This window comes from Lynx rufus, unplaced genomic scaffold, assembly GCF_022079265.1.
Source record: "Lynx rufus isolate CCGP_SWC_20201006 ecotype Redwood Valley unplaced genomic scaffold, mLynRuf1.p SCAF_2, whole genome shotgun sequence".
Taxonomy (NCBI): domain Eukaryota; kingdom Metazoa; phylum Chordata; class Mammalia; order Carnivora; family Felidae; genus Lynx; species Lynx rufus.
Window position 1 is genome coordinate 118,674,054 of NW_025814834.1, and position 26,221 is coordinate 118,700,274.

The 26,221-nt window shown below is 48.2% G+C and overlaps 1 protein-coding gene across 2 annotated transcripts; it reads left to right on the forward strand.

The window, feature by feature from the left end:
* The first annotated feature begins 281 nt into the window (after positions 1 to 281).
* Positions 282 to 26,202, forward strand: ACP6 (acid phosphatase 6, lysophosphatidic). 2 transcript variants are annotated; one of them, XM_047084354.1, is made up of 11 exons: positions 282 to 497; positions 7,860 to 7,988; positions 8,104 to 8,234; positions 8,570 to 8,649; positions 11,339 to 11,426; positions 12,291 to 12,423; positions 13,529 to 13,629; positions 15,798 to 15,893; positions 17,552 to 17,717; positions 24,156 to 24,318; positions 26,192 to 26,202. In XM_047084354.1, exons 1-11 carry the CDS (start codon positions 282 to 284, stop codon positions 26,200 to 26,202), a joined length of 1,314 nt encoding a protein of 437 aa, XP_046940310.1. The 2 variants fall into 2 exon arrangements, with proteins under 2 accessions (XP_046940310.1, XP_046940311.1); XM_047084355.1 differs by lacking the exons at positions 24,156 to 24,318; positions 26,192 to 26,202 and adding an exon at positions 18,355 to 18,544.
* The last annotated feature ends 19 nt before the right edge of the window (positions 26,203 to 26,221 follow it).

The following is a 26,221-nucleotide window of genomic DNA, read 5'->3' on the forward strand; positions in this document are numbered from 1 at the left end:
CCCCCCCCCCCCTGCGGTGTCTGCTGCGGGAGCGGCCAACCCCTACCCGAGTTAAAACTCCCGGGGAGTCTTCGCTGCTCCCACCTCCGCTTCTCCCGCCACGCTCCCACTTGGGGTTCCCCCCACCAGGGCCGCGAGTCGCCGCGGTCGCCGCAGCTTGGCTGGGGGCTGGATGTGCGCCCCCGCGGGTTCCCGGGAATCTGGGAGCGGCCGCTGAGCCGCGGCGCGGGCGGAAAGTTTGTATTCGCCCCGTGCAGCCTCACCCCGCAGGGGCGTCCACCATGATCACCCGTGTCTTCAGCGTGCGCGTGTGGGCCCCGGTGGGCGTCTTGACTTCGCTGGCGTATTGCGTCCACCAGCGGCGGGTGGCCCGGGCCGAGACCCCGGGGGCGCCTGGCCAGCGTCCCGTCGACCGGAGTCTGCTGGAGTTGAAAATGGTGCAGGTCGTGTTCCGACACGGGGCGCGGAGTCCTCTCAAGCCGCTCCCGCGGGAGCAGGTGAGAGGTCGGCCGGGGCCGGGACTGGTGGGGCAAGGACCGGGGCGGTCGACCGCAGGCGGACCGGGCGCCTGGCCCCGAAACACACACCTTGGGAGTTTTACCCTCATCGAGCGGGATTCCGGCTGGATCCAGACCAGAGGAAAACTGCAGTACCTTGAGCAGAGGGGCTGGCCTGGCACTGCTAGCCGCCCATCCTCCTCGTACCCTCCGGATGTACGGCACCCCGGGGACTTCTAGTTGTAACCCCTGATTGATGGCAGTGGTGTAGCACAGTTGGTAGCACTGCGCTGCTTGGAGGGCTTAGAAATCGCCTAGGGATCTTGTTCAAATGAAGATTCAAATCCAGCAGGTGTGTGGGGTAGAGCCTGAGATGCTGCATTTCTAACAGATACTTGGGTGAACTTGAGAGTGAAAGTGTAGTGCATTTCTGTGTGACTGTTTGAAGGTTGTCAAGAGTTGCAGGAACCCCCATAACTGGGATTACAGCGGGTAGCAGAGGTCAACATCTTTGGAAACAGGTATCACAGCGGCTTTCAGTTTGCTGGAGATCATTTGAGATCCTTGAAGGCTTTTTTTTTTTTTTAAATAAGTGCTGTATCTTGGGTCTTATTTTCTATTTTGGGTTTCTAAAACTATTGTGGAAGGGATTTGAGGTAGGAAAACATTTTTAATTGGCTAGTCCTGTGTTTATAATGTCTTAAAATCTACCAGGTTTGGCCAGGGTAATTATGACTAAAGCACAAATAGTTTCTATTTATTTATTTTTTTTAAATGTTTGTTTATTTATTTTGAGAGAGAGAGAGAGAGAGTAAGCAGGAGAGGGAGAAAGGGAGAGAGCATCCCAAGCAGGCTCCGCACTGTCAGCCGCAGAGCCCCACAGGAGGCTGCAACTCACAAATTGGGAGACCATGACCTGAGCCAATATCAAGAGCCTGAGCTCAATTGGCTGACCCACCCAGGAGCCCCTAGGTGTTTTTTGTTTGTTTGTTTGTTTGTTTTTTTAATGATTAACCTTCCTGGATTTGATTTTTGGAGAGAGGCAGTTGAGGTCTCTGGCCTTTGGTGCAAGCAGGCCTGTAATTGAAGAACTGGCTTCCCAGCGAAGATAAAGAGGCAGCCTGAAATCCTCAGGCCCCCAGCTGTCACACTTACCTGTGGAGTGCTTTTGCATTAATTGGTCCTCCAGGCTGATGTTGGAGCAAGTTCAATAGATGTCTAAACCTCATATTTGGCATTCTCTTCATGATCATCGTTGCTTTCCAGAAACCCTTAGGGTTGTGTCCTCACAGTGTCCAACTGAAAATCTGGTTTTTAAAGCTGGCCACACATGAACTCAAACCTTTAAAGCACCTCCCACATGAATAAACAAATTTTGGCAGGCACTTAATTCTGCTACCAGATTTCTAGTTAGCCTTTCTGAATGGCTGTACCACTTTCCATCTGGTATTGGAATTTCTTTTTTCTCATCTTCCCTCCTCCCCCGCCCACCCCCACCCCCACCGTTCCTTCCTTTCTTTTTGATGCTTTTTCAATCCCTTACTCTCCCTTTTTTTATTTTTACTAAATCTTCCTTGTGACTTTTGCACATCGCCCATCTCATGTGCACTTCCCCCTTCTTCATTTATTCTTGTTACAGAAAGGCTGGAAAGTAACATAGGGATAGAAGACTCATCACGTTAAAGACAAAGCTATCGGTGGTAGCAGAGAATTAAAGTCTGAGTGTCTAGGCTTGGGCCTAATATATACAGGATATATACTCCCTTAAGGCCTGAGAAAGATTTAGATTCTTTTAGGACTTACTTCTTCCTGAGCTAGCGGGGGTGTGATGGCTACTTTCTGCCATTCTGTTGGAAGGTGCAGTTTGTAGCTCAGGTAGAATGCCAGCTTCATTCTCTTCTGTCTGTGTAGCCACAAAGTAAGAAGCATCTGAGTCCATGGCCTCCCTTTGCAGTTAGGGAAGGCACGTCACCTCCTGCCTGCTCACATTCTCCAGACATCAGGCCAATGCATTAAACATCTTCGATTAGCACAAATGCCAGGGGTGGGACCAAACCTCTTTCCATTTAGGCTGTGAGCTTGTGTCTTTGGCTCCCTGTAACTTGTTTCTGGATGATTTATCTCAGGTTTTCTTTTCAAGGTCCAGTTTGATAACGGTTGTTATTGGGATTTTCTAATCTTCCTAGTTCTGTTACTAACTGTAGTCAGAAGGGACCACCTGGTAGCAATTCTAAAACGAAAATTGCCTTTGGTAGATGTTTCCAGGCTTGTGACTGGTTAATGGATGAATACAAGTGACAAGTCACTTCATTCAGTTATCTCAGAAATCTTCAGAGAGCAGCATTGTTTAAAACGAGGTGTGTTATTGAGTTGTTTTCATTTGGCTTGAATGGCTGTTGATTTAATTTGTCTTCCTTTAGCTGTGCTTGGGAATATAAGCTCTGGAACTTGGTTGGCTATTTTTTTCTGATCATGAGATTCGACTCAAGTACATATTCACAAGATAAGTGTGGCCCTGCTTTCAGATTTCCCTTAGTTCACCTCTAGGCAAGATGGCCTCCAACTCAGGCAGGTTCCTCCAGTTTTTATAAAGTAAAATCTAGCTTATCTCAGTTCCACTGTTGATTAAGGCATTTGGGTTCCTATTTATTTGGTAATGTAGGCCAGCTGGAAGGCGTACTGTTAGTCTAATTGTTACTCAATACTTACCCAGAGCTCAGCTAAGAGAAGCACTCACTATTCAGGAAGCGTGGCATGGCATGAAGGATGTGCCAATAGTCCCATTCATTCCTCTGGAGCAGTGTTCATGACTGCTTGTTCTTGGAAAGACTTTGGACACTCCGATGGGGAGCTATCAAAAATATTGATGCCTGGGTGTCCCTTCTGGAGATTCTGATTTAACTGGCCCAGAGCATCCAGACATGGCAACGTTTTCTCTGGTGGAGCTTTAGAATTATCTGGACTGGATAGCATTAACAAAGTTGAGGCCCCATCCCAGGAGATCCAGATGTGATGAGCTCAGGATGGGGCTGTTTTGTTTTGTTTTGTTTTGTTTTTTTGTGATGCCAGTGTGCAGCCAAGGTTTCAAACCACCGCTTTATTCTAAAATCGACACCTGGAAGGGTTTTGTTTACTTTTATGTAGATTTTGTCTTTTACCTCTGGAATGTAGCATATCAATCCCGGTATAGTACTGTCTTCACAGAAATGTGCTTTGGTGAGATGCCATCATTCTGTGTTGAGAAAACTATGAGAAACAATCCCACAGAACTCGTTGCTGTGACTAGTGAAAAGATGTTCATTATATTACTCTATCCTCTTTATGAGGACCCTTGGGAGGAATTTGTCTGTTCACATTAGAAGTGGTGTGCTTCTCCTGAACAGTTGGCTTGCTTTTATCTTTAAGCTTGTCTAGCTGATCGAGTTTCTCCCTTCATAAAAGCCAGAAAGCTTAGCGCTGAATCTTTGGCCCACCTACAGTGAAATCCGTGGGTCTTTAGAGTGTACCTTTTTGAGAAACTTTATTTCCGTATCCAGTTTTTGTCCCCATACTTGTTTGCTTTTGTCTTTCTTGCCTACTTTGAATGGGTTGTCTTACTCTGTTTTAGCTCTTGTTATCCTCTCCTTTAAGTTAGTTCTTAAAAATGGGGCATAAATAAGTAAGATTTTAAAGTTAGTCTTTGCCATGAACTCGGAAGCTGAAGAGCAGGAACAAGAATGAGAGTGTGTGTTGGGGGGGGGGGGGGGCGCGGTTAGACACCATGTACGGAACTAGTGTATCGTGTAGTCTTAAAAATTTGAAAACGTGCATTGTAGATTTGGCATGAACTGGACTGCCAGGAGTCATCTCTTGGGAAACACCAAAGATCCTCTGTTGGTGAGTGTCGCTAATAAGAGGAGATTTCTTAAGTGAGGCTGAATAGACCCTGTGGACTTGGTATCGGAGCCTGTGCTAGACAATGGCCTTACCAGGATGGATAATTCAGTCTCGGCTGTAAAAGAATTTTAAGATGTGCTAAAGGAGAAAGAAAAGAGATTCCTATGCTGGGAGCCCTGGGAACGCAAAGAAGGTACCTCAAACTTAAAACCGAACTCAGTTTGTCTGTTCTGCGTTGGCCTTAGTTTTAGTCGAGGAGGACCTCTATTACCCTTGTCGCCTTAGGCACCCAGGCTCAAAACCAACGTAATTTCTTTCTTCAACCTTCCTTATTTACCTACCAACATAGCCCCCACATAAAGCTTTTATCCACTCACTTGCCAGGTTTGACTCGAATCTCTTGCATCCACCCCTTCTATTCCTACTGCCTTAGATGGGGCCTTAGGCCCTCCTCTAGTTGGCTTCTGCATCTAGACTTCCCATTCTAGTTATGATCTATGCTGCTGGTTGTCAAGCTATTCCCTGGAGCCTGTGGCCTCAGAGGGTCTGAGGGGCTAGGGCTCTGTGTTCCCTCTCCTGCTTCAACTAGAGGAACTCCAGTTTTTGCCTTTGTATGTGGAAATCTAAAGTTAAACTCTACTTGGTATTTGCTAATTAAAAATTTTGTGGGGCGCATGGGTGGCCCAGTGAGCTGACCATCTGACTCTTGATTTCGACTCAGGTCATGATCTCGCATTTCGGGAGTTTGAGTTCTGCATCGGGCCCTGCACAGACAGTGTGGAGCCTGCTTGGGATTCTCTGTCCATCTCTCTCTCTCTCTCTCTCTCTCTCTCTCTGCCCTTCCCTCACTCTCTCTCTTTCTGTCTCAAAATAGATAAATTTAACAACAACAAACTGGGCTGTTATTTAAAAAAAAAAAAGTTTCAAAACTGGTCCCAGGTTGAAGCAAATCAAACCACTTCTTTCCTACATGGCATTCTTGCCATCTCTGCTTCGCTCAAGCTTCTTCCTATTCTTGGAATTCTGAATACCAGTCTCTCCTTACCCACCTTTTACTCTCAAGTCCAGGTCTTTGCTTTTCTAAATCGTCTTCACTTCAAAGGCCATCCCTTCATGAAACTTTTCCTGAATCCCCAGCCAGAAGAGGTCTGTCTCTCCTTTGAACTACTGTGACCCTCATCTGGTTTCTTGTGGCACACAGTTTCTGTTTTTGGTGCTGCCGTCATTTCCATTCTAGCTTGCTATCTCTGCTAACCCGAAAACCTAGAAAAGGCAGGATCATGCTATCTCAGTCTTGGTTTCTTCCACAAGGTATGGCAGATCATCTGTGTACGGGCCCTTTGCTGGGCTTCCAAAATGCAAGGGTAAATCGATGACCCAATCTCTCTTCTCCGAGCAGGACTACTGAGCAGGATAGACTAGTAAGGGAGCTCTTCTAATACGGTTTGGTAAAGGCCACCAAAAAGAGCCACTGAGGCTACTTTGAGACCATGGGGCCATTGTCACAGCTCCTGGGAACGTTTAAGCTGTCTTGCGGAATAAGCAGAAATCTTTTCAGATGAAAGGGAAAAGAAAATTCCAGGTAGAAGGAACATGAGGTTGAAAAGCTAGGAAGTTCGAGGACGGTGCTGTAGAAAACAACGTTGTGTGGCTAGAGAGTAAGTGTGGAGGGCAGGGAAGAAATGGTGAAGAGAGAGAAGGAGAGGCGGGGGCCATCATGCAGCTGTGAGCCCCGGAAGGGTTTTATGCAGGCAAGTTACAGGATCAAAACTTTGGAAGAAGGAGCCATAGTTACAGGACGGTAAGAAGAAGGTCTGTGCTCTGAACACCCAGTCTTCTGATGTCAGTTGCTGCAGCTCCAGTGGGGGAAGAGGCCCAGGTCTGGAGGACTGGCTGCAGGTGGGACTGAGACAATGTCCTTTGAAAGATGGAGGGTTTCCTTTGTGTGAATGGAACCTGGGGTCCCCCCCCCCCCCCGCCCAGTGGTGCTCCCCTGGGCTATTTCTGGGAGGGGCCAAGATAGATACAGTGCTACAAGACATAGTAAGTTTTCAAATGTTAGTTTTAAAAGGAATGGGAAATCGCATAGTGGGAAATTGAGTTAAATGATCTTGTGATTTTAAGTGCTACAGGTCTCCCGCTCTCTCTTCACCATTTCTTCCCAGCCCTCTACACTTACGCTCTAGCCACACAACGTTGTTTTCTACCACACCGTCCTCGTACTTTTAAGAAGACAAGCATTAAGAGCTAGAGTAGTCACTGAAGGGAAGTAAGACTTGAGCTATCATTGGACCTTGAAGAGAAGCTGGATGGGGAGGAGTCCCTCCGAGCACAGGAAGCAAGTTGAAAGAAGATGCAGAGGAAGCAGTGGGCATGGTCTGATCTGGGGACGGGAGGAGAGAGGCACAGTGACACTATAGCAGGGGACAGGGGCTCGGCCGAGGTGTAGGAGTCCTGGAATGCCAGGTGCCTATCTCTTGAAACATTAGGAAACAACTATTGACATGATGAAAGTGGCTTAGCAAGATTAATGGGGGGCAGGGAATTGTATCTATGTATGGATTGTGGGGGTGGAGGGAAGGGAGTCAGTCACACGCTTTTGCCTGAGGTAGTAAGGTTTTACACTCTTACCAGATAAAAGGAGGACCTTTGGGAATGACTTTTTTCCTAGCCAGTGATCCATAGAGTTCAGTGCGGCTGGTGGAGTAGTGGGGGAGAGTCAGAGGTTTGAGTTTTGGGGCCTAGGAGACCTGTGGCATCATTGAGAGCGACGTAATGTGTTCAGGAGAGGAGCTGGCATATGGGAAGAAGAAAAGATTTTTGTTTTTAAAATTGGAGTCATCACATCTGACTCAGCGAGTGTAAGAGTTTCATGGGCAGTTGGAGCTCTGAGACCTGTGGCTACTGGGGATGTTTTGAAACCGTGACAGTAGAGCGGAGCAGGAGCCAGACTGCAAGGAGAAAAGGAGGATGGTGAAGAAGTGAAGAAGGGGCAGCCCCTTGTTTGAGACACTCGATGAAAGGAAGGCAAAGGGACATTAGGTAAAGCCCTTAAGGGCAGGGGAGGCATAGAAACCTGGAGGTTGATTCCTGGAAAAATCTTACAAGTGTCTGCTCACTGAGGTCATATTATTTTCATTCATTCATTTGTTCATTCATTCATTCACCAAGTATTTGCATGCCAGGCCTTCTGGTGACTTCTCCCCTTTACTGCAGTCTGGGCTTATTGCCAGAGCAGCGTCTTAATAGCCAGTGCTAGTGGAGCAGTAACAGGGCTTGGGCTGAGGGTACCCGGAATAATAAATTACTGTCTTTTCTTCCTTTAATTGGAGCTAGAGTTAAAGCTTCTTTCTTTCCTTCCCATGGGAAGGTTATGAGTCTAGTGTCTGTGATCCCAGCTATGTCTTTCAGGTGCTGCTGGATATTAATGCTATAAGTTTCAAGAACCTTCTAAACAATGTGTTGGTTTTTTTGTGGTCATAACAGGCAGAGTGGAATCTCCAGCTATTAGAGGTCCCACCCCAAACTCAGTTTGATTACACTGTCACCAATCTAGCTGGTGGCCTGAAACCACATTCTCCTTTCGACTCTCAGTACCGTAAGACCGTACTCAAGGTGAGCATTGCCTCCCTGCCCTGGGAAGCCCCCTGTAAAGTTTCCATGGTTTTCTCTGGGCTGAGTTTAGCAGACGGGGAGGTATTTTCATGCTTCTCTTTCTGCCCTGCACCAGGGAGGCATGTTTGCTGGACAGCTGACTAATGTGGGCATGCAGCAGATGTTTGCCCTAGGACAGAGGCTGAGGAAGAGCTATGTGGAGGACATCCCCTTTCTTTCACCAACCTTCAATCCACTGGAGGTCTTGTGAGTCACTCGTAAAAGGGACGTGGCTTCCATTTTAAGATCTTACACATGAGGAAACCTGTACTGACCCCCCAGGATGGTGCCCATTCTCACCCAAGGTAGTTTGGGGCAGTTCCCCTTATATAACAGCATCCTGTGAACATGTGGTCAGTGGAGATCACGTTCATTGGCTTTTGGGTCCCTTGGGGCACCCATCCCGCAGAGAAAGGATTCCTCCCAGTCCCATAGCCCCCCTCATGTGATCTTAAAGCCTCCCAGTTGCTCTGTAGGATAAGACAGTTTATAGAATCAAATCTTCCTTTTTTGAGTGTCTCTACCTTTTTGTTTTTTTCCAGTGTTCGTTCCACTAATATATATCGGAATCTGGAGTCTACCCGATGTTTGCTGGCTGGGCTTTTCCAAAGTCAGAAAGAAGGTTTGAGTTTGGAGTCTAGAAGTCTGCCCTGTCCCTGAGGAGCTTTTTCTTCTTCCTTCCAAAGCCCTCCCGCCTCTCTTTCTTAGTGCCTGTTCCTTCGGTTTCTCTTCTCCTGCACACGTGGCTTCCATGGCGTGCCTACTCTGGTGGGCCCTCGCTTGTCTGGCCTCCTGCTGGCCTTGCCGGCCTGACCTCCACCTCCACGGTGATGTGTCAGCCACTCTGATGTGCCTCTGTCCCTGACTTCTCCTCTTAAGCTTCTACACAGGCTGCTTAAGGCATCCCCAGCCAGGTCTTGTGAATAATACTGGGGCTTTTTGCTTAGGTAAGACACCGCTGAAAAGGAGGGAGGGCAGGAGGAACACTTAGCCGAGACCCAAGCCTGCTGCCATTGGCTTGGTCTTGGTGTTAACCCACAGCATGACTGAGATGGTATTAACAGTATTCTGTTCAGCCTTTCCTCACTGAGAAAGTCTATTGAGTTTGGGTTTTAACATGTTCAACTGGTGAGTGATTGCAGCTAGTGGTGCCCAGCCTTTTCACCACCAAGGACCACATGTGTTATTTTCCCTCATGGATCTTATGTATTGAGGGCCTTTGACTGTCAGAGAGACCTTCATTTTGCCATTTATACTTGACTGAAATTTACATGTAATTGCCAGTCTGAGTTTCATATCCTCACGACCTCACCAATATTGAAATACTAAAATGGTGCTATAAGGCAAAGGTTCTTGCTTAGCTTCTTTTGTAGTGTCTCAAATAGATATAAAATTGCCATCAGGCTTATTAAAACAAACAAACAAACAAACAACAACTATGTAAAAGAATAGAAACCTGCAGGCCAGAGGAGGCCAGCCTTACCCTAGTCGGGGTTGGATACGGCTGCTAATTCCGGCTGAAATTGGCTGCTGAGCACAAGCAGGGTGTGTCTGAGTAACATAGAGCAAACAGAGGGGCTGCCCCTTAGGAGCCCCTGAGCTTTGGAAGAGTCCACAGTGCCTGGCCTTCTGAGAGCTCTTCACTTGCCCAGCTTCTAAGAGGCAAATAAATACCCTTTCCTCTGAAACACCAAAAGTAGGAAAGCTGTTTCTTGAAAGCAGGCTGACCTACAGGCAGGTCTCGGACTGAGACTGCCCCATATTCCCAACAGGGAGGGAAGTGGTGTCACTACGAGCCACTGGACCCACACGCCGTGGGACTCCAATTTGACCATGTCCCAAAGCTTTTTTAGTAGCTTTGTATCTACTAACTTGTTTAGTTCTTGTAATAATCCGGGGCCGTAGGCAATAGTATCCCCAATTTACAGATAAGAGAATTGGGGCACAGAGAGGCTAAATGACTTTCCCAGGAACACACAGCTGGTAAATGGTGGAACAGGGATTCAAAGTATGGCAGTCTGGCTTCAGAATCCAATACTCTTCATCTTTACACTCTGCCGCTCAGAGGACACATCTGTCTGGAGAGGGCCTCTGATCATTTGCCCGACAAAGTGTGTCTGAATTTTGATATTCTAGTAAAGTTACCATATGCTACTAGAATTTTGACTGTCACATTTTTGTTTGGGAATAATAGCTCTTTGGGGCTTAGATTCACCTAATCACCCTGTATTGATCGGAGTGAATTCTGGAGAGCTGCTGACAGCAGCTGTCTCTTTGCCATTTAGAGAAGGTTGGTCTTGAGTTGTGTAGCAAAGGAAGCTGCCACAGGCCCTCGCCATCTCTGGCACAGAGCGAAGCCTTGGAAGGTGTTAGAGCACCTTCTCTGCGTATTGATGGGAGGGGATAAAGGTACTTGTGAGCTCTGAGTAGTAGCGGGCTCCTGCGAGGTATACAGTTGACCTTTGAACATGGGTTTGAACTGCATGGGTCCACTTACGCATGGGTCCACTTACACATAAATTTTTTTTGGTAAGTACAGTACAGAACTATAAAAGTATATTTTCTCTTATTCTTAATAACATTTTCTTTTCTCTAGCTTACTTGGTTGTAAGAATACAGTATGTAATACATATAACATATAAAAGATGGGTTAGTCAACTATTTATGTTATTGGTAAGGCTTCCAGTCAACAGTAGGCTATTAGTAGTTAAGTTTTGGGGGAATCAAAAATTATACATGGATCTTTGACTGCATGGGAGGATTGGTGACCTTAACCTCCGGGTTGTTCAAGGGTCAACTGTATAATAAGAAACATTATTTGTGGTCTAACGTGTGGTTCTTGGCAGTTCATCTGGAAACCTGGCTTTCCTTTTAGGCAAGGCTGTGGGGTCTGACAGGATTTGTGGCCTTGTGGTGGCTTTCCTTAGATTGTCATGTGCTGAGTCACTATATTGGTCTATAGGATTGGACTTTAAGAGGCAAGAAAGTCACCTAGTTCTGATGGAGTCCGGGACAGCTCATTCTTTGTTAGAATGCCCAAGTCTGATCCAGGTCTGTACCTGCTCTAGTCATATGTGGCCCAATAGGAGGGGTTGTGCCAGACAGAACAAGGCTGCTCCTTGCTTTCTCCATTTCTCAGCCCATAGAAGAGCTGCTGTTGGCAAGGCCAGGGCATGTTCAAGGCAGTTACTGTCCTGAAACAGTGACCTTGATGATCTGTCTCCTAAAGCAGACAAGAGAAGGAGGGGGTGGGGATGCTGGGAGGGACAAGCTGAAGCCTCTTCCTGCCTGTGCTCTCACCTTCCTTACAGGACCCATCGTCATCCACACTGATGAAGCAAGCTCTGAAGTCTTGTACCCCAACTACCAGAACTGCTGGAGCCTGCAGGAGAGAACACGGTAACCGCCCTGGCTTCTTGCTCAATGGCGGGGGGGGGGGGGTAGGGAGAGGTGGGGGGGTGGGTGGACAGCCAGCCTCGTGGCACTTCTGCTTGCAGGACTCTGCCTGACCTGAGGGCCTGCCCAGGTTTACTGTGTTGGTGGGTGAGTGGTGGGAAGGATTGCTTTGCACTCAGGCCTGCCATTGCTGTCCGGGAAATGAAGGTCTTGCTCACAGCGGGAGGCCTCTAGGGAAGGTACAGCAAGCCCGCAGGAGGCCACCTGCTGGGCCAGAGAGCCGGTACCAACAGCCCGAGCTGGATTTGCCTTTACAAACTATTGTCCTCTCGGCCATCGTGGACTCTCCAAGGGGGCCGACGAAACTGTCAGGTTAGGTAGAAGGCGATGAAACAGGTCATAAAACTGCAAATCCACATGGGCAAGCAGAAGACCCAGATTTCCCTACTCTTACCAGCTTGCTGCCCTGTAGAATGGCTCGGTTTGGGCTCAGGGCGCTTTTCAGCATTCAGATATTTCTGCGCTGCACAAAGACTATGTAGTATGTGTTCCACAGAAGACAGAGAATATTGTTTTCAAGCAGACCGCAGGGCCATGGTTGTATCATTTTGGGTATAATAGAAGAAAATGCTAGAGTGGAATTTGGAAATCCAGGCTATTATTCTAGCTCTGGTACCTGTTAACTTATTTTATAAGTCATTTGAATTCATAGAACCTTAGTTGACTCGTGTAAGATGGGACTAAACCCAGCTAACCCCAACGTCTTATTATTGAAGATTAAATGAGATCCCAAATGATGAATGAGATACACTTTGTAAACTGTTAATTACTATACAATATAAGGGTTTCCTTTTTATTTTTTGGCAGAGGCCGGAGGCAGGCTGCCTGTTTGCAGCCAGGAATCTCCGAGGATTTGCAAAAGGTGAAGGAAGGGATGGGCATTGCCAGTAATGACGGAGTAGACTTCCTCAGCCTCCTTGACAATGTGGCTGCTGAGCAGGTTGGGTGACTGTCCTTCTCTGGCCCTGGGGGTTGGGGGGCTGGGGATAGGCAGCTGGACCTACTGGCTCCTGAGTTAGACTTGGGCAGAGGGGTGTGGCCTAGGGGTGTGGGTGGAGGGGAGGGGTGTGGGCAGAGGGGTGTGGGGTGGAGGTGAAGGTGGAGGCAGAGGTCTCCCTTTATGGAGGCAGCTGTGGGAGGACGTGCAGGTGGGGTGGATGTGGGAGCGGAGGGATAGGGCCCACGTAGGGAGGACTCCTCACTTGGTTAGGCACATGGTCATTTAATTCTAGATCAGAGTTTCTTGAGGCACATTCCCCAGAATACCTATGATGTGAATGTGTACATCCCGGGCCAGCAGGGGCAGGGTGGGTGATGGGTAGGGAGGGATTGCTGTCTGACTGTTTTGGAATCTCCGTTATATCACCTTGTGGAGAGTCTCTACACACAGCAGCATATTAAAGAATCTGAGAAGTAAAGAAAGCTGATCAGTCTTTAAATCTGTTTTTCCCAAATGTATCGAGCCATAGATTCTTTCTTTATCTAATGGATACTGAAGACCACCCAATGGGAAAGCCTTCTCTAGATTCAAAAGGCAGACACCCAACGGTGCAGTGTAGCCTGGGTCCCCCTTCCTTCTCTTGTCTGGACGACAGTGTGCCCTGAAGGCAGAAATGCCCTGTGCTTATGGGTAATATAGATGTCAGGTTATAAGGTGAGAGTTTATATAAAAGTGTTTACATGGCATACTTTTTAGAAATCCATTTTGGGAAAATAAAAGCCATGTGGAAATGTACGAATTCCTTGCTCTGTGTTTTATTTATGTATTTTTATAGTTTAAAAAAAAATACAAATGTTTTTCATTTTGGAGTAGACGGGAAACCATCAGAAAGGGAGGAAAAACAGCTTCCTCCCCGCCCCCCCACCCCGGGCCTCCAGATCTCTAGGAATTGCTTTAGAAGGGCCTTGAGGGTGTAGCTTTGGGGGCTGCTGAGGCCCTCCCAGGTAGAAGACAGGCCCCTGAAGGCTTTGTGGAAGCTGGTCAATTGCCGAGTTCAGCAAACGAGAAGCATTTCTTTGTGAAACTGTCCCTGTGGCCCTTCCAGGTGCACAGCCTCCCGAGCTGCCCCACACTGAGGAGATTTGCACAGATGATTGAGCAGAGAGCTGTGGACACGGCCTTGTACGTTATGCAGAGGGAAGACAGGTGAGAAGCCTTCAGCCACCGTCACTAAGTCACGCTCGGTCAGGCCTCCCTGTATGTGGGGAAAAGGGTTCACCAGGCCTGTTCACACCTGCCAGCGCATGTCTCTACATGTGCTGAGGTGGGAATCACCCTGTTCTGCTGGCCTGTTGAGTGGGTTCGGCCCTGCGACCTTATACTTCTGGAGCTGGGACTGGTGAGCTGGTGCTTCTGTTCACTGTTAGGCAGAACCAGGAGTCACCTCTCGACTGAGTTTCTCTTAATCACTGACTTTTTCCCCATTTACTTTAAGTTTCAAAGGGTTTGGGTGGGGAGAGCTGACGGAAGAATAATGATTGCTGACTTTGTTCATTAGTTTACAACTTACAAGCCATTTTCCTGTTCTCGCTATGAGGTAGGTGTCATTTCCCTGTCAGGGTCCAAGTCCTGGCTTAATAGATGAAGTAGGTGCGAGCCTCACCTAGGCTCAGCTAGCTGACAGGACTTAGGCCGGCTCTTCTGATTATCAGTCCTGTGTTTTCTGTGTTGCTTATACTTAGGGCTCTGTTTTTAGAAGGCCTGTTTCTTGCCTACCAGAATGGAGAGTTTCTCTCTTAACCAAATTAAAAAACAAAACAAAACAAAACAAAACACCTTTTTCTGGTTGGTTAAGAATATCCAGCTTGCACTCAGAATAGGTAACTTGGTAGAGAAGGAGATGGGAAAGAGAGGATCAGTCCTGGGAAAGATAAGTGTGAGCAAAATCCAGCTAACGTTTCAGGAATTTGCAGGGTCTGTTGCATAAGGGTAAGGACCCCTGGCTGCTTTTCTCCCACTCAGATTCAGTGTGTCCGCTTGTGTACTTGCTCGGGGCCTCCAGAAGACTCCAGCTGTGCCAGCCAGCTTGCCTCCACTCACTGTGACTTGCCGCCTTCCCTCATCTGTTCCTGAAGTGGCCCCACCAGACCTAACTTATCACTCACTGGCCCCCCGTGCTTCCCCCCTCACACACACTTAGTAAATATTTTAGACTTTATGGCCCATGCATTATCTGTTGCAGCCACTCATTTCTGCCCATGTAGCATGAACACAGCCATAGGTGATACGCAGACAAGTGGGTATGGCTATATTCCAAGTTAAACTTTATTTATAGAACAGGCAGGTGGAGCGGATTTGGCCAATGGCCGTAGTTTGTTTTCTCCCAGTGTAAAGCATTTTAAATAAGCCTTGATTCTTCTTTGCATTTCAGTTAGCCCTGGTTTCATAAAACTGATGTTTCTTCAAGGACAAATTGGATGGCCTCACAGTGCCAGCCAACTTGGCTTGGCCTGTGTACCTTCTTCTGGAAAGTAGATGTTGCATACGGTATTGGTTGCCTACTCCCCATCCGTTACTTCAACATTCCCGTTTATTTACACATTATACACATCGTAAGGGTGGTCATGTATTTACCCAGTCACCATGAAAGGATTGCTTCAAGCCAATCATGATGACCTCGTTCCCTTTTGTCCAGATTGGGCTCTGGGAATTTCTGGAAGAGGTTTTGTCCTCTTCGATAAAAAGTGAGAGGCACCACGACCAAGCCTTTGTGCCGCTTCCTGCACAGCTTCCTGCTCAGCTTCCTGCTTCGTTTACCACTGGGAGACAGGCTTTGAGCCGCAGCAGCCACCCTATGATCATAAGGCACAAGCCCGAGGGGGAAAGTGGCGTGGCCACCGTGCCAACCCTGCGGGCACCACCGCTGAACTTTGTGTTGTATCAGATACATCTGACACGTCCTTGTGGTCTACACTCCAAAGGAGGAGGACTGGCATCTGGGAAGCCTAGCTTGGGATGCTGTTCCTTCCTATCCCTTTTCTAAGGGCCTCCTGGAATTCCTGGAAATCACTATGCCCTGCCCTTCCCAGCTTGTTCTTTTCTCCCTGAGGGCCTGGTTCTTCCTGACGTACCCTGGTTACCACTCCCGTTCCAGTTGTGTTCTTACCAGATCCACATTCTGGCGCTTTTGTTGTTGGAAGTCTCTGTGCACAGAGAACCCTCACGCCAGAGGTGGCTCCACGCGCCCCCTCCCACCCCCACCATCCCGCAGGTTACTCTCTCCTCCGCCGTCTGATTGGGCTCATGAGGTCCTGGTGGCAGACCCGCCCGCAGCCCCGTGTGCCGGCAGCTTCAGCGTTGTTTACTTGCCGCAGGGAGAGCCTTCAGATGGCAGTTGGCCCATTCCTCCACATCCTGGAGAGCAACCTGCGGAAAGTCATGGACCCTGCCACCGCACCAGGCAAGACCAGGTACCTGCCACAGCGACTGGCTTTTGTGCGGCCGAGGGCAGGAGAGGCCTCTGGCTGCAAAGGCTGGGGGCTGGGGGGCTGGGGGGCAGGTTCTAGGGGGGCAAGAACCAGGCTGTCAGTGACAGTAGGCAGTTGTGTAAGAGGCCAGGAGTCCCAAAGACGTTCACAACATCGTTACCATTCTTCCTGCTGCAGCAGTCCTGCCATGGTTTGAAAATTTTATGTTAGTGAGAAAGAACCCTAAATTTATTTTTCCTTTTTTTTACTAATGGAACATGTGTGAAAGAGTAGCTAATTATGATACCATGCTGATACAATTGCTGAATAGACTGTTTAGTTCGAACACCTTCACCGAATGTATAGAAGGGTATGATATCCGCGAGGTGTTTTTAAATGTCGGAAGTAGCGCCTAAACCTCTGTCGCCACTTTGTAGTGCCTGGAACCTGGCTGGGGGCACAGATTCGGAATGTGACGTGTCCTGGGCATTTGCTGGGCAGAGTGTGATCTACAGGTGAACAGCTTCACCGCTACTGGGGGAGCTTCTAGATCTGGACTGACCTATTGAATCAGAATCTGCATTTTAACAAGATCCCCAGGGGTTTATGCACACACTGCTGTTGAAGCTCTGTTGTAGGCGGCCTTCTTTAGAGAGATTGTACATAGCTAGAAACTCACGAACGTGGGAACAGTAGGGGACAGTGAGGTGGCATAGGAACATTCAGGAACTTTGGGCCAGATTTATAATAGCAGATCATACCAGTGCCCTTCCCTGTCCTTCACAGCACCTGCAGTGACAGTACATTTCTCACTGGCCCTGGCCACCTTGCCCCCCTTGACTTTGTATCTGTAGAATACTACAGGGTCCAGTGTTAGTCTTCTAGTTTAAGAGTCAACACATAGGGGCGCCTGGGTGGCTCAGTCTGTTGAGCATCCGACTCTTGGTTTTGGCTCAGGTCATGATCTCACAGTTCCTGAGTTTGAGCCCCACGATGGGCTCCATGCTGACAGAGCAGAGCCTGTCTAGGATTCTCTCTCCTTCTCTGCCCCTCCCCTGCTCACACATGTGTGCGCACTCCCTCTCGAAATAAACTAAAAAAAAAAAAAAAGTCAACACATGAAATCCTGGATCTTTTTAAAGAGATAGATACAGGGGATGGGCGGATAAAGATAAAAATGGCACCCTTCTTACTGATTAAAGCCCTTTGGAGAATATATTGAAGGCCAAACAGGCTTATTAATATTCCTTTGAAATGAACTTAATTCCCCCGAACTGCAAGCCTCCCCAACAAGGAGGAGCATGCTGTACTACACTCATCACACAGCTGAGAGCAGGAGGGACATTTGCCACAGGCAGGCAGGTCCCAAGGGGAGAAGAGAGGTAGGACCAAGCGACCCATGCTCGGTTTCTACTTCAAAACTCACCAGGGGAGGAGTGAGTGGGTGGCTGGGCAAGCAGGTGGGCAGGAAGGGAAAGGCCAGCTATCCCAGTGGGGATCCCTCCTCATGAAAATATGAGAGTGGCATCAGGGTTCCCCCAGCATCTACTTCAAAGCAGTTTTCCATCAGGCTCACTGATAAGTGTCAAAGGAGGCAGACATCATCCTGGTCTTCTGAGTCCTGAGGGAAAGGCCTATAGAGAACTGTTTCCTCCTTGCAGAAAGCTGTACCTCTATGCGGCTCATGATGTGACCCTCATGCCTCTCTTAATCATCCTGGGGATTTTTGACCACAAATGGCCCCCGTTTGCTGTTGATCTAACCATGGAACTCTACCAGCACCGGGAATCTAAGGAGTGGTTTGTGCAGCTCTATTACCGTGGGGAGGTAAGGTGGCGAGGCACCCTTCCTCCAACCCTGCTCACCTGGTTTACCGCCAAGGCTCCCTTCTTGGGCCCAGTGGAGTCTCCTTGGTACAATCAGCTCTCTGGACCCAATAGAGTGACTCACAGCCATGGCCCAGAGACAGGGCAGAACTGGAAATATGGTGGCAGGCTGGGATTTGGGCCTTATCATGAGCCTGCTACAGACTCCTTCTAGGAACAGGACCCCCTCCTCCTGAGTGTCTCTGCCAGGATGTGGCATCCTGACTGGGAGGCTGTGTTGAAAATTAATGCTGGTGTCCTTGGGAGGCAGTGTGCTGTCTGCACTGCGGTGCCTCAGCTGCTGTCCGGGTCAGGCGCTGGAGCACCCCACCCCCGCCCAGGGCAGACTTTCGCCTTCCAGCTCAGGGGTATGATGTGACCGTGTCTCCTCGGTCAATTCAAGAAGCAGTTCTCGAGTGACCGTCTGAAGTAGGGCATGGTGCGCCTATTCCAGAAGCTGACCGGCTAGTGGGGCCTTCCTGGCTGTTACGTGTGTGCATGCACACACCATTGGGTCAAGTTCCTCGGACCTCTGGGCACAGCTGAAAACAGCAGGCCAGGGTCCTCAGTGGCCCCGCTGAGTTTTGTCTCTTCCCCAGGAGCAGGTGCCAAAAGGATGCCCTGACCAGCTCTGTCCACTGGACAAGTTCTTAAACACCCTGTCAGCTTACACCTTGAGCCCAGAAAAATACCACACACTCTGCTCTCAAGCACATGTGATTGAACTTGGAGATGGAGAGTGACCGATGTATACAAACAGGATGCGTTGGTTTTTCAATAAAATGCCTTAACACACTACCTCTGGTTGTCGTGTTTGGGGAAGGCAGAAAACAAGGGTTAATGTATTTTAACCTAGGGGTGTTTCCTTCCTGCAGATATCATATACTGAGGTCACTTCTTGAAAGGAAGAGAGGTGTAATGTTGAGACCAAAGGGGTATTTCCTATTTTGTGGCTTGATTTCCATGGCCAGAAGCATCTGCCATGACACAGGATAGGGTCATCGTGACCCTGCAGAATTGTGTTGGTTTGGGACTCGAGTTCTTTTTACCTGTCTTCATTTCACAAACATACATTGTGCCACCTACTAAGTCGTGGGCATTATAAAGGTGGAAAGGTTCTGCCCTCACGTTGTTTTCGCCTATGGGAGAGGCAGTAAGTCAGTGATGATAATGCAGTGTGTTACGTTCTGTGATGAAGTGTATCGACCTCTTTGGGTACAGAGAAGAAATTCCTAGCCCCAGCTGGCAGGGGCCCGAGGAGCAGTTAAGAAAGGCTTCTAGGGAGGTTCTGGTGCTGATCTGAGTAGGAAAGGTGAGTAGGAGTTAACCAGGTAAAGCAAGGAGGGAAGGGTGTTGTGTGTAGGTAAAAGGTAAGCTTGGAAGTCAGGGGACATTGCTGGTCAGTGAGATGAGCCCTGCTGTGGAGACCCGGCTGGAAGGCGCGGGATGGACACTCGGCTTCTGGTGGCCGTAGCCCCAGTAGCGAGGATGCAGGCTCCACAGTGGCAGGCTGGAGCCACTCTAAGAACTCCACCTCTAACTGGGCCCCCCGAGGTACCTGATGGTCCCCCCATTTCCTTATCAATTTTCTCATTTTTCCCCAGAATCTCTTTCAAACTTGCTCTCATTTCAAACCAATCGATCTCTTTACCTCTTAGGGAAAACAGCGATCACGAAACCCTCTCCACTTCCAACCATCTTTGTGTTGACAGCTCCCAGACCTACTTCTGTAGCTGAGGTTTTTCATCTGGCCTGCAGACACTCATGACCACTAGGACGTCCCATAGGCCCCGAACTTTCAATGTCAGAATCAGCCCCCTCTCTCTCAGACTTACTCCTCCCTCAGCCTTCTGTATCTGAATGAAAGACCCCTCCACCGTCCACTCAGTTGCTAAAGCAGAAATCCATTCTTGTCTTTTTCCTCTCCCATTTTCCTGTGTCTAATCAGTTAAGTTCTACCAGTCTCTCATGTTTGTTGTTTGAATCTATTCATATCTATCTTTGACGGTCATCGTCCCCTCCCCATCCTCACTCTGCTAATTACTATATTTCCTATTTCGCCAAGAAAGTAAAAGCAATCAGAAGATTGCTCACCCCCGACCACTGCCAAATCTCTTAACTCACATGCATTGGTGCCCATAAGGCCTTCTGTCCTGTTACTAAGAATGAACCATCCCACTCCTATCTAAGGCCAACCTCCAGCTTTGCACTGACTCCTACAATTACCTTTTTTCTACATTGTTACTTTTATCTTCCTACCCTACTTATTCTCACTAGCATACAAATGTGCTGAAAAATCTGTCTTACAACTTTTTCCCACATCTTTGACCTACTATTGCTACTTTTCTTTCCCCTTTTACAGCAAAACATCTCAAAACTTTTCAAAAGTCATTTAGACTCTGATTCTTCCCATTCTGTCTTGAGCCAACTGTGATTCACCCCACCACTGCATGGAAACAGCTTCTGTCAACGTCATCAGCGACCTCTGAGTGCTAAATCCAACAGCCAATTTCCGGGCTCACTCAGCTTCTCATCAACAGTCTGGGGATATTTTCTTCATTTGGCTTCCATGACAAATACTCTCTTGGTTTCCCTCAAATTTCTCAACTTCTTAATTTTTGCTAAATCTACCTTTTCCTCATCTCTAGGTGTTGGAGTATCTCAGGTCTTAGTCTTTGGATCTTTTCTCTACCTTTTTTCTACATTTCCCTCCCTACATGATCTCAAGCAGTTCCATAGTTTAACATATTTTTACACAAATTTATCCCCAAATTTATATCTTCGCTCTGGACCTTTCTCTTGAATTCTAGTCTCATTTCCAACTGTCAACTCAACATCTCTACATGGATATTTAAGATATTTACTGTATATTAAACTTCCCATTGTTCACGATAAACTTAATTTCTGCCTCTTCAAACCTACTTGTCGCACAGGCTTCCGCATCTAGGTTTAAATGGTACCACCTCGGGCAGTTGCTTGGGCTAAGAACTTGGGAATTTCCCTTGCTGCCCCCGTTTCTCATGCCTTACATCTAATGCATCAGTAAATCCTATTGTGTCTCTCTTCAGACTGCATTGACTGCTTCTCAAGACATCCATTGCTACTTAGTCTCGGCATCATCTCTTACCTCTTCGAAGTCTCCCTGTTTCTGCCCTGTCCTTCCCCCCCAACTTCTCACCATAGGTGTTGCTTTTAAAACAGACCATGTCACTCTTCTCGAAATTCGCCCCAGCTTCCCATCTCAAAGAAAGAGCCAGTCATCATAATAGTCCTCAGGACCTTATGACATCCTCTCCTATCTCTTCCCACTGTCCTCCGTCTGTGCAAGCCTTCTTGCTGTCCTCGTATGCCTCATAGCCATGCGGTGTGCCTCACCTCAGCTTGGGGCCTTGGCACAAGCGGTTTCCTCTCCCTGGAATGCTCTCCTAGACATTTGCATGGTTAGCTTCCTCTCTTCATTCAGATCTCAGCTCACTGCCATCTCAGAGAGGCCTTCCCATGTTAGCTTACGTAGAAGATTTCAGACCCTTCTCTTCCCTCTACGTCCAGCCTTAGTTATGCTCTATCACCTTGTGTTAACGGGCTGAATGATGTCGCTTCAAAATTCCTATGTTGAAGTCCTAACTCCCAGTACCTCAATGTGACTCTGTGGAGATGAGGCCTTTAAAGAGGTAATTAAGATAAAAAGAGGTCATGTGGGTGGACCCTAATCCAGTGTCTTATGAAAAGAGGGGAGATGAGGACATCCACAGAGAGGGAGGACCATGTGAAGAGACAGGGAGAAGATGGTCATCCGTAAGTAAGGGAGAGACACCTCAGAAGAAACCCAGCCTGTTGACACCGTGATCCTGGACTTCAAGCCTCCAGAACTGTAAGGAAACACATTTCTGCTGTTTAAGCCACCTAATCTGTAGTATTTTGTATGGAAGCCCTAATCAACCAATACACCTGGTCCTGTATCTTTTTTTCTCTCGTGATATTTATCAATGCTTGATATTTATTTGCTTGACTGGAACGCAAGCTTTATAAAGATAGACTTCACCTGGTTCACTGATATGCCCTCAGCAGCAAGAATAGTGCCTAGTACATGCTAGCACTCAAACATTTGTTGAATGAACACATCCCCTCTGTCACTACTATTCTTGGGGCCCATAATATCCTCCTGCATTACTTAGTGGCATCCTAATACCCTTTCTTGCCTTCTGTTTCCCTTTGAGAGCTGGCCCCTGCTTATCTCCAATCCACGCCTCGCACCTCCTCACATATTCCCCCCTGGCCAGACTGAACCGTTTTAGGAACAGGAAGCCTCCTGTGGCCTCTGGACTTTGGTACACATTGTTCCATCCCCTGGCCCCTGACATACTCCCTTTTCCCACCTCACCCCTGCTTGTCTAGATACCTCTCATGTTTCTGCTTGTCTCGCAACAGGCGGCTGTCTGTCTTGTTTATTGTTGTGTTCCTAGAGCCAAGTACAAGAGTTGGCACAATGGACTTCAGCAAAGATTTGGGTTTTTTTTTTAATATTCTTTTTTCTTAAGTGTACTTATTTTGAGGGGGTGCGTAGAGGGAGAGTGAGAATCCAAGCAGGCTCTGGACATCTATGCTGGGCCCAATCCCATGAACTGTGAGATTCTGACCTGAGCCCAAATCAAGAGTGTGATGCCCAGGGGGCAAAGATTTATTGAATGGATTTTTTTTAATGTTTTTATTTTTGAGAGAGAGACAGAGCATGAGTGGGGAGGGGCAGAGAGAAAGACAGTATCCAAAGCAGGCTCCAGGCTCCGAGCTGTCAGCACAGAGCCCCATGTGGGGCCTGAACCCACAGACTGTGGCAATCATGACCTGAGCCGAAGTCGGAGGCTGAACCCACTGAGCCACCCAGAGGCCCTTACTGATGGATTCTGAAATCCCTCCTTGTTTGTGCTCCTGTGCACTCTTCCCCACTCGCCACCAGGGGGAAACATGGAGTGAAGGCAAACACCCAGGCTTCCACTGGGTTCAAATTACACACTACTCTGTGCTTTTCTGTGACCCCTGGACAGGAATTTCTGAGCCTCTCACATAAAATGAGATGATTATACCAACTAATTAGGGTTGTTGTGAGAATTAATTAAGTAAATGTAAGAGCCTTCAGAGAGGGTTTTTTGTTTGTTTGTTTGTTTGTTTGTTTTGCCTTTTTGTTATTTCTGCCCTCTAGATTCTGAGTTGAGACAGGCTTCCTCACCTCATAGGGAAATTTGGGAGTGCACTTCCCAGCCTCCCTCTCAGTGGACAGTGCCTCCTCTCTTACCCCTTACCAGGGGCAGTGTGCTTGTGTGTACAGGGGAGCCCTGACTCCCTCCCTCACCAGTCATGTGGCTGTGGGCAAGTCACTTAACTTCTCTGAGCTTGTGTTTTTCTAATTATTAAGCAGGGACGTTAACATTTGCCTACCTGAAGATCTGCCCTCAGGATAGATGTGAGCATTTCATAAGCTCCTCACCCGCCCTTGGCCTTGACTCCTTTCTCTTTATGTTTTTAAGTGAGTGCTCTTAAGGTTAAAAGGATCTGCAGAGTGAGTCGCTCCTTGGATGGCCAAAGTTAGGGCCTCCCCGGGTAGCAGACCGTGGTGACTCTTCTCCCACATCCCCCGGCTTGTATGGGTAGATTGACTTTGGCGGGAATTCACCCGGCAGACCCTCCTGAGGGCCTCCTGATCTTACTTCCCAGAGCTCTTGGCTGTCTGGCAGGTGCTGAGATGAAATAACTGGCATTAGACAAGGCCAGTCACTGCTATGTGCTGACTCCCCTTTAATAGTTTCATGTAGATGGTTCAAAAGGACAGCCAGGGGATCAAAACTCCAAAGGGCCCACCTGCAGAGGAGGAAGAGAGTCCCCATCCCACCCCAGCGCCAGTTCTCAGAACACCAGGACCTGGCATTGCTGGCCCATTTGTATTTGTTGTAAGCAACTCAGGTCTTTGCACGTGGTACCTGGCACTCCTTCTCTTTGCTGGGATCCTCCGGGGGCATTGCCCATGTATCTGCAAAGGAGGCAGGAGGGGTTAAGAACAACTATTTCATATATATTTTACTATATGCCAGGGAAGTATCATTCTTCAACACTGGGACTAGAGTTGCCATTCCCTGAGTACCCTGGGGCTGCGAGAGAAAGCTCAAGTCCCTCTGCCTGGCTGGGGAACTCTCTAGGAAGAGGGCTGTGTGCTCCATTCAGACCCTGCCCTCTAGTGGCCCAGGGGACTGGCCTTGCAGTCCTGACTGCTCCGTCTGCCCTGCCAGCCTCTAGGAACCTGGTCCCCGTCTAAGGAGGGGGAGAGAGAGAGAGATGAAAAGCACTGTCCTCAATAAAAAGCTGATCTTCCCAAGGACTCCTTTCTCTCTACCTGGCTTTTGAAATGTAGGCTTCCCTGAAGGTTGGAGTTGGGGTGAGGTGGCATGACCCACAGTCTCCATTTTGGAAGCAAAGATCCAAACTGGTATCAGAACTTGAGAGACCACTGGTCCGGGAATCACAGGCTGCGAGTTCAAGTCCTACCTCTGTATGTACCATCTGTGTGACTTTGGGTAAGTCCGTTAACTTCCCGTGAACAAGCTTGTATATCCTCATTTGTGAAATGAGGCTCTCATATAGTGTCTCCTTCACAGAATTATCCCCGGGCTCTTCTCCTTGATTAGCTATGCCATGCACTTAATGATGTGAGGAGGAAAGTGCCATACAAATGTAAGGCATCACTCACATTATTCCTCAGAAACCTCTTCTGAGCGTTCCTCTGAGGGTTCCCGAGGCATGGGCACCCTGTGCTGGATAGCGTACTGTTGGTGAGAAGATCCTGGTGACTGTTTTGGGGGAGTTTAAGCCGCTTGTGGGACGGGGAAAGAAACGCCTACCTTGGAGTAAAGATAAAGAGTCAGGGATTTGGATTCCAGCCTTAACGCTCTCCCGGGCCCTATGACCTTGGACAACCCACTTAACATTGCAGAGCCTTTGTTCATGAGAATATTGATGGGGAGGCTGCTCTCTGTGAGTGGGAGGGAGCAAGTGGTAGAGGGTGAGAGTAAAAGAGCTCTGTGAAAGGTCTGGAACACGTAGCTGCTCAAGAACAGCTTCTTGAATGAATCTACATCTTCATGTGTTTGGGCCTTAAACTAGACTTCAGTGGCTTACCATAGGCCCAGAAGTGCGAGTCGCTCCTTGTGGTGTGGGGATCCTTAGAGAAGGCAGGTGTGTGCTTTGGAATCCAAGGCATGGCCCAGGTAAACAAGTAAAGCAGTTTGCCATGAGGTTGGGGCCAATGGTGATAAGGCTGTTTATACCAGTTGGGAAAGCAGGGCATTTTTCTCTGAGGCAGGCTTTCCGCAGAGGAAAATCTGGATTCGAGAGAGATTAAACGTCTCAAAGGTAAAGGAGAGATGTAAGGAAATGGCCTGCACTGAATCACTGCAAAGGACAGTATTCATCAGAGAATTAATTTGGAAGGAAATAGAGTGTGAAATAGCAGCAGAGCTTTCAACTCTGGGCACTGTGGCCTTAGAAACGAGGCTTGCCAAGGCCCAGCCCGGGGAGCTCCTTCCAGAAAAGCAGTCGGGGGATGCCCAGAGACCACAAATTGCTGAGCTCGGAAGGAACTGATTGAGTGTGTAATTAAGGGGAGGGTTGTATAACACTTGGGTAAGTCGAATTTGATGGGGTCAAACCAGCGGGGCTTCTGGGAGATGAGAGAGCGGTCCCTGGAGCTGTTAGTAAGGGAAGCCAGATGCATAAGTTTAGATCCAGCTTACCTGGGCCTTGTGGAGACGAGGATGGAAAAGATCAGGAAGGGGAAAGGTTGAGTGAGTGTTCCCTAAATCAGAGGGTCCCCAGATGCTCAATACCATGGTGGTTCTGTTCTGGGAGTGAGGTAACATTATGGAGCAATGGGAAAAATCCCCAGAAACTGAAAGATCAGAGGGCCTGTGACTTGGCCAAGGACCCATAGCATGAAGGAGCTTTAATGGACTCTGAGTCCTGATTGTGGGTCCAGAGTGTGTCTTGCGGTGCCACGCGGAGGGTGACAGCTGGAAGGGAACTGGCCAGTGTGTGAAGGGGGCGTCCTGTATCCGGGATGAGGGTAATCCCGGGAAAGGGTACCATTCACAGTATATCTGTGGACAAGATGGATATGTGTTGGCCAGATAACGAAACAATTAGGTCTGTTCATAACTGGTTGAATTCCTATACCCCAAATCCCTACCTAGTATTCCCTAATCTGCAAGGCCCCACCTGACAGGACCCCTGCCCACCCTTCCACCTCATCCCCTACCCCTTGCTTTCCCCTCAGATCTTGAGATGTTGGCTCCTGTTTGTGATTCAGACCTCAGCTTGAATGTGATTCTGTCTTGTGTGGGTTATTTCCTTATGTGCTTATGTGTATGGTTAATTTAGCGTTTACTTTTGTAGAGATACACTAGAAGCCCGGTGGCTAGACGC

Excerpts from the sequence above, each read along its gene's own strand:
- ACP6 (XM_047084354.1), top strand. The coding sequence starts at position 282 with ATGATCACCCGTGTCTTCAGCGTGCGCGTGTGGGCCCCGGTGGGCGTC. Across the intron at positions 11,427-12,290 it reads AGCCTGCAGGAGAGAACACG|AGGCCGGAGGCAGGCTGCCT; the intron begins GTAACCGCCCTG and ends ATTTTTTGGCAG. Across the intron at positions 15,894-17,551 it reads ACCGCACCAGGCAAGACCAG|AAAGCTGTACCTCTATGCGG; the intron begins GTACCTGCCACA and ends TCCTCCTTGCAG.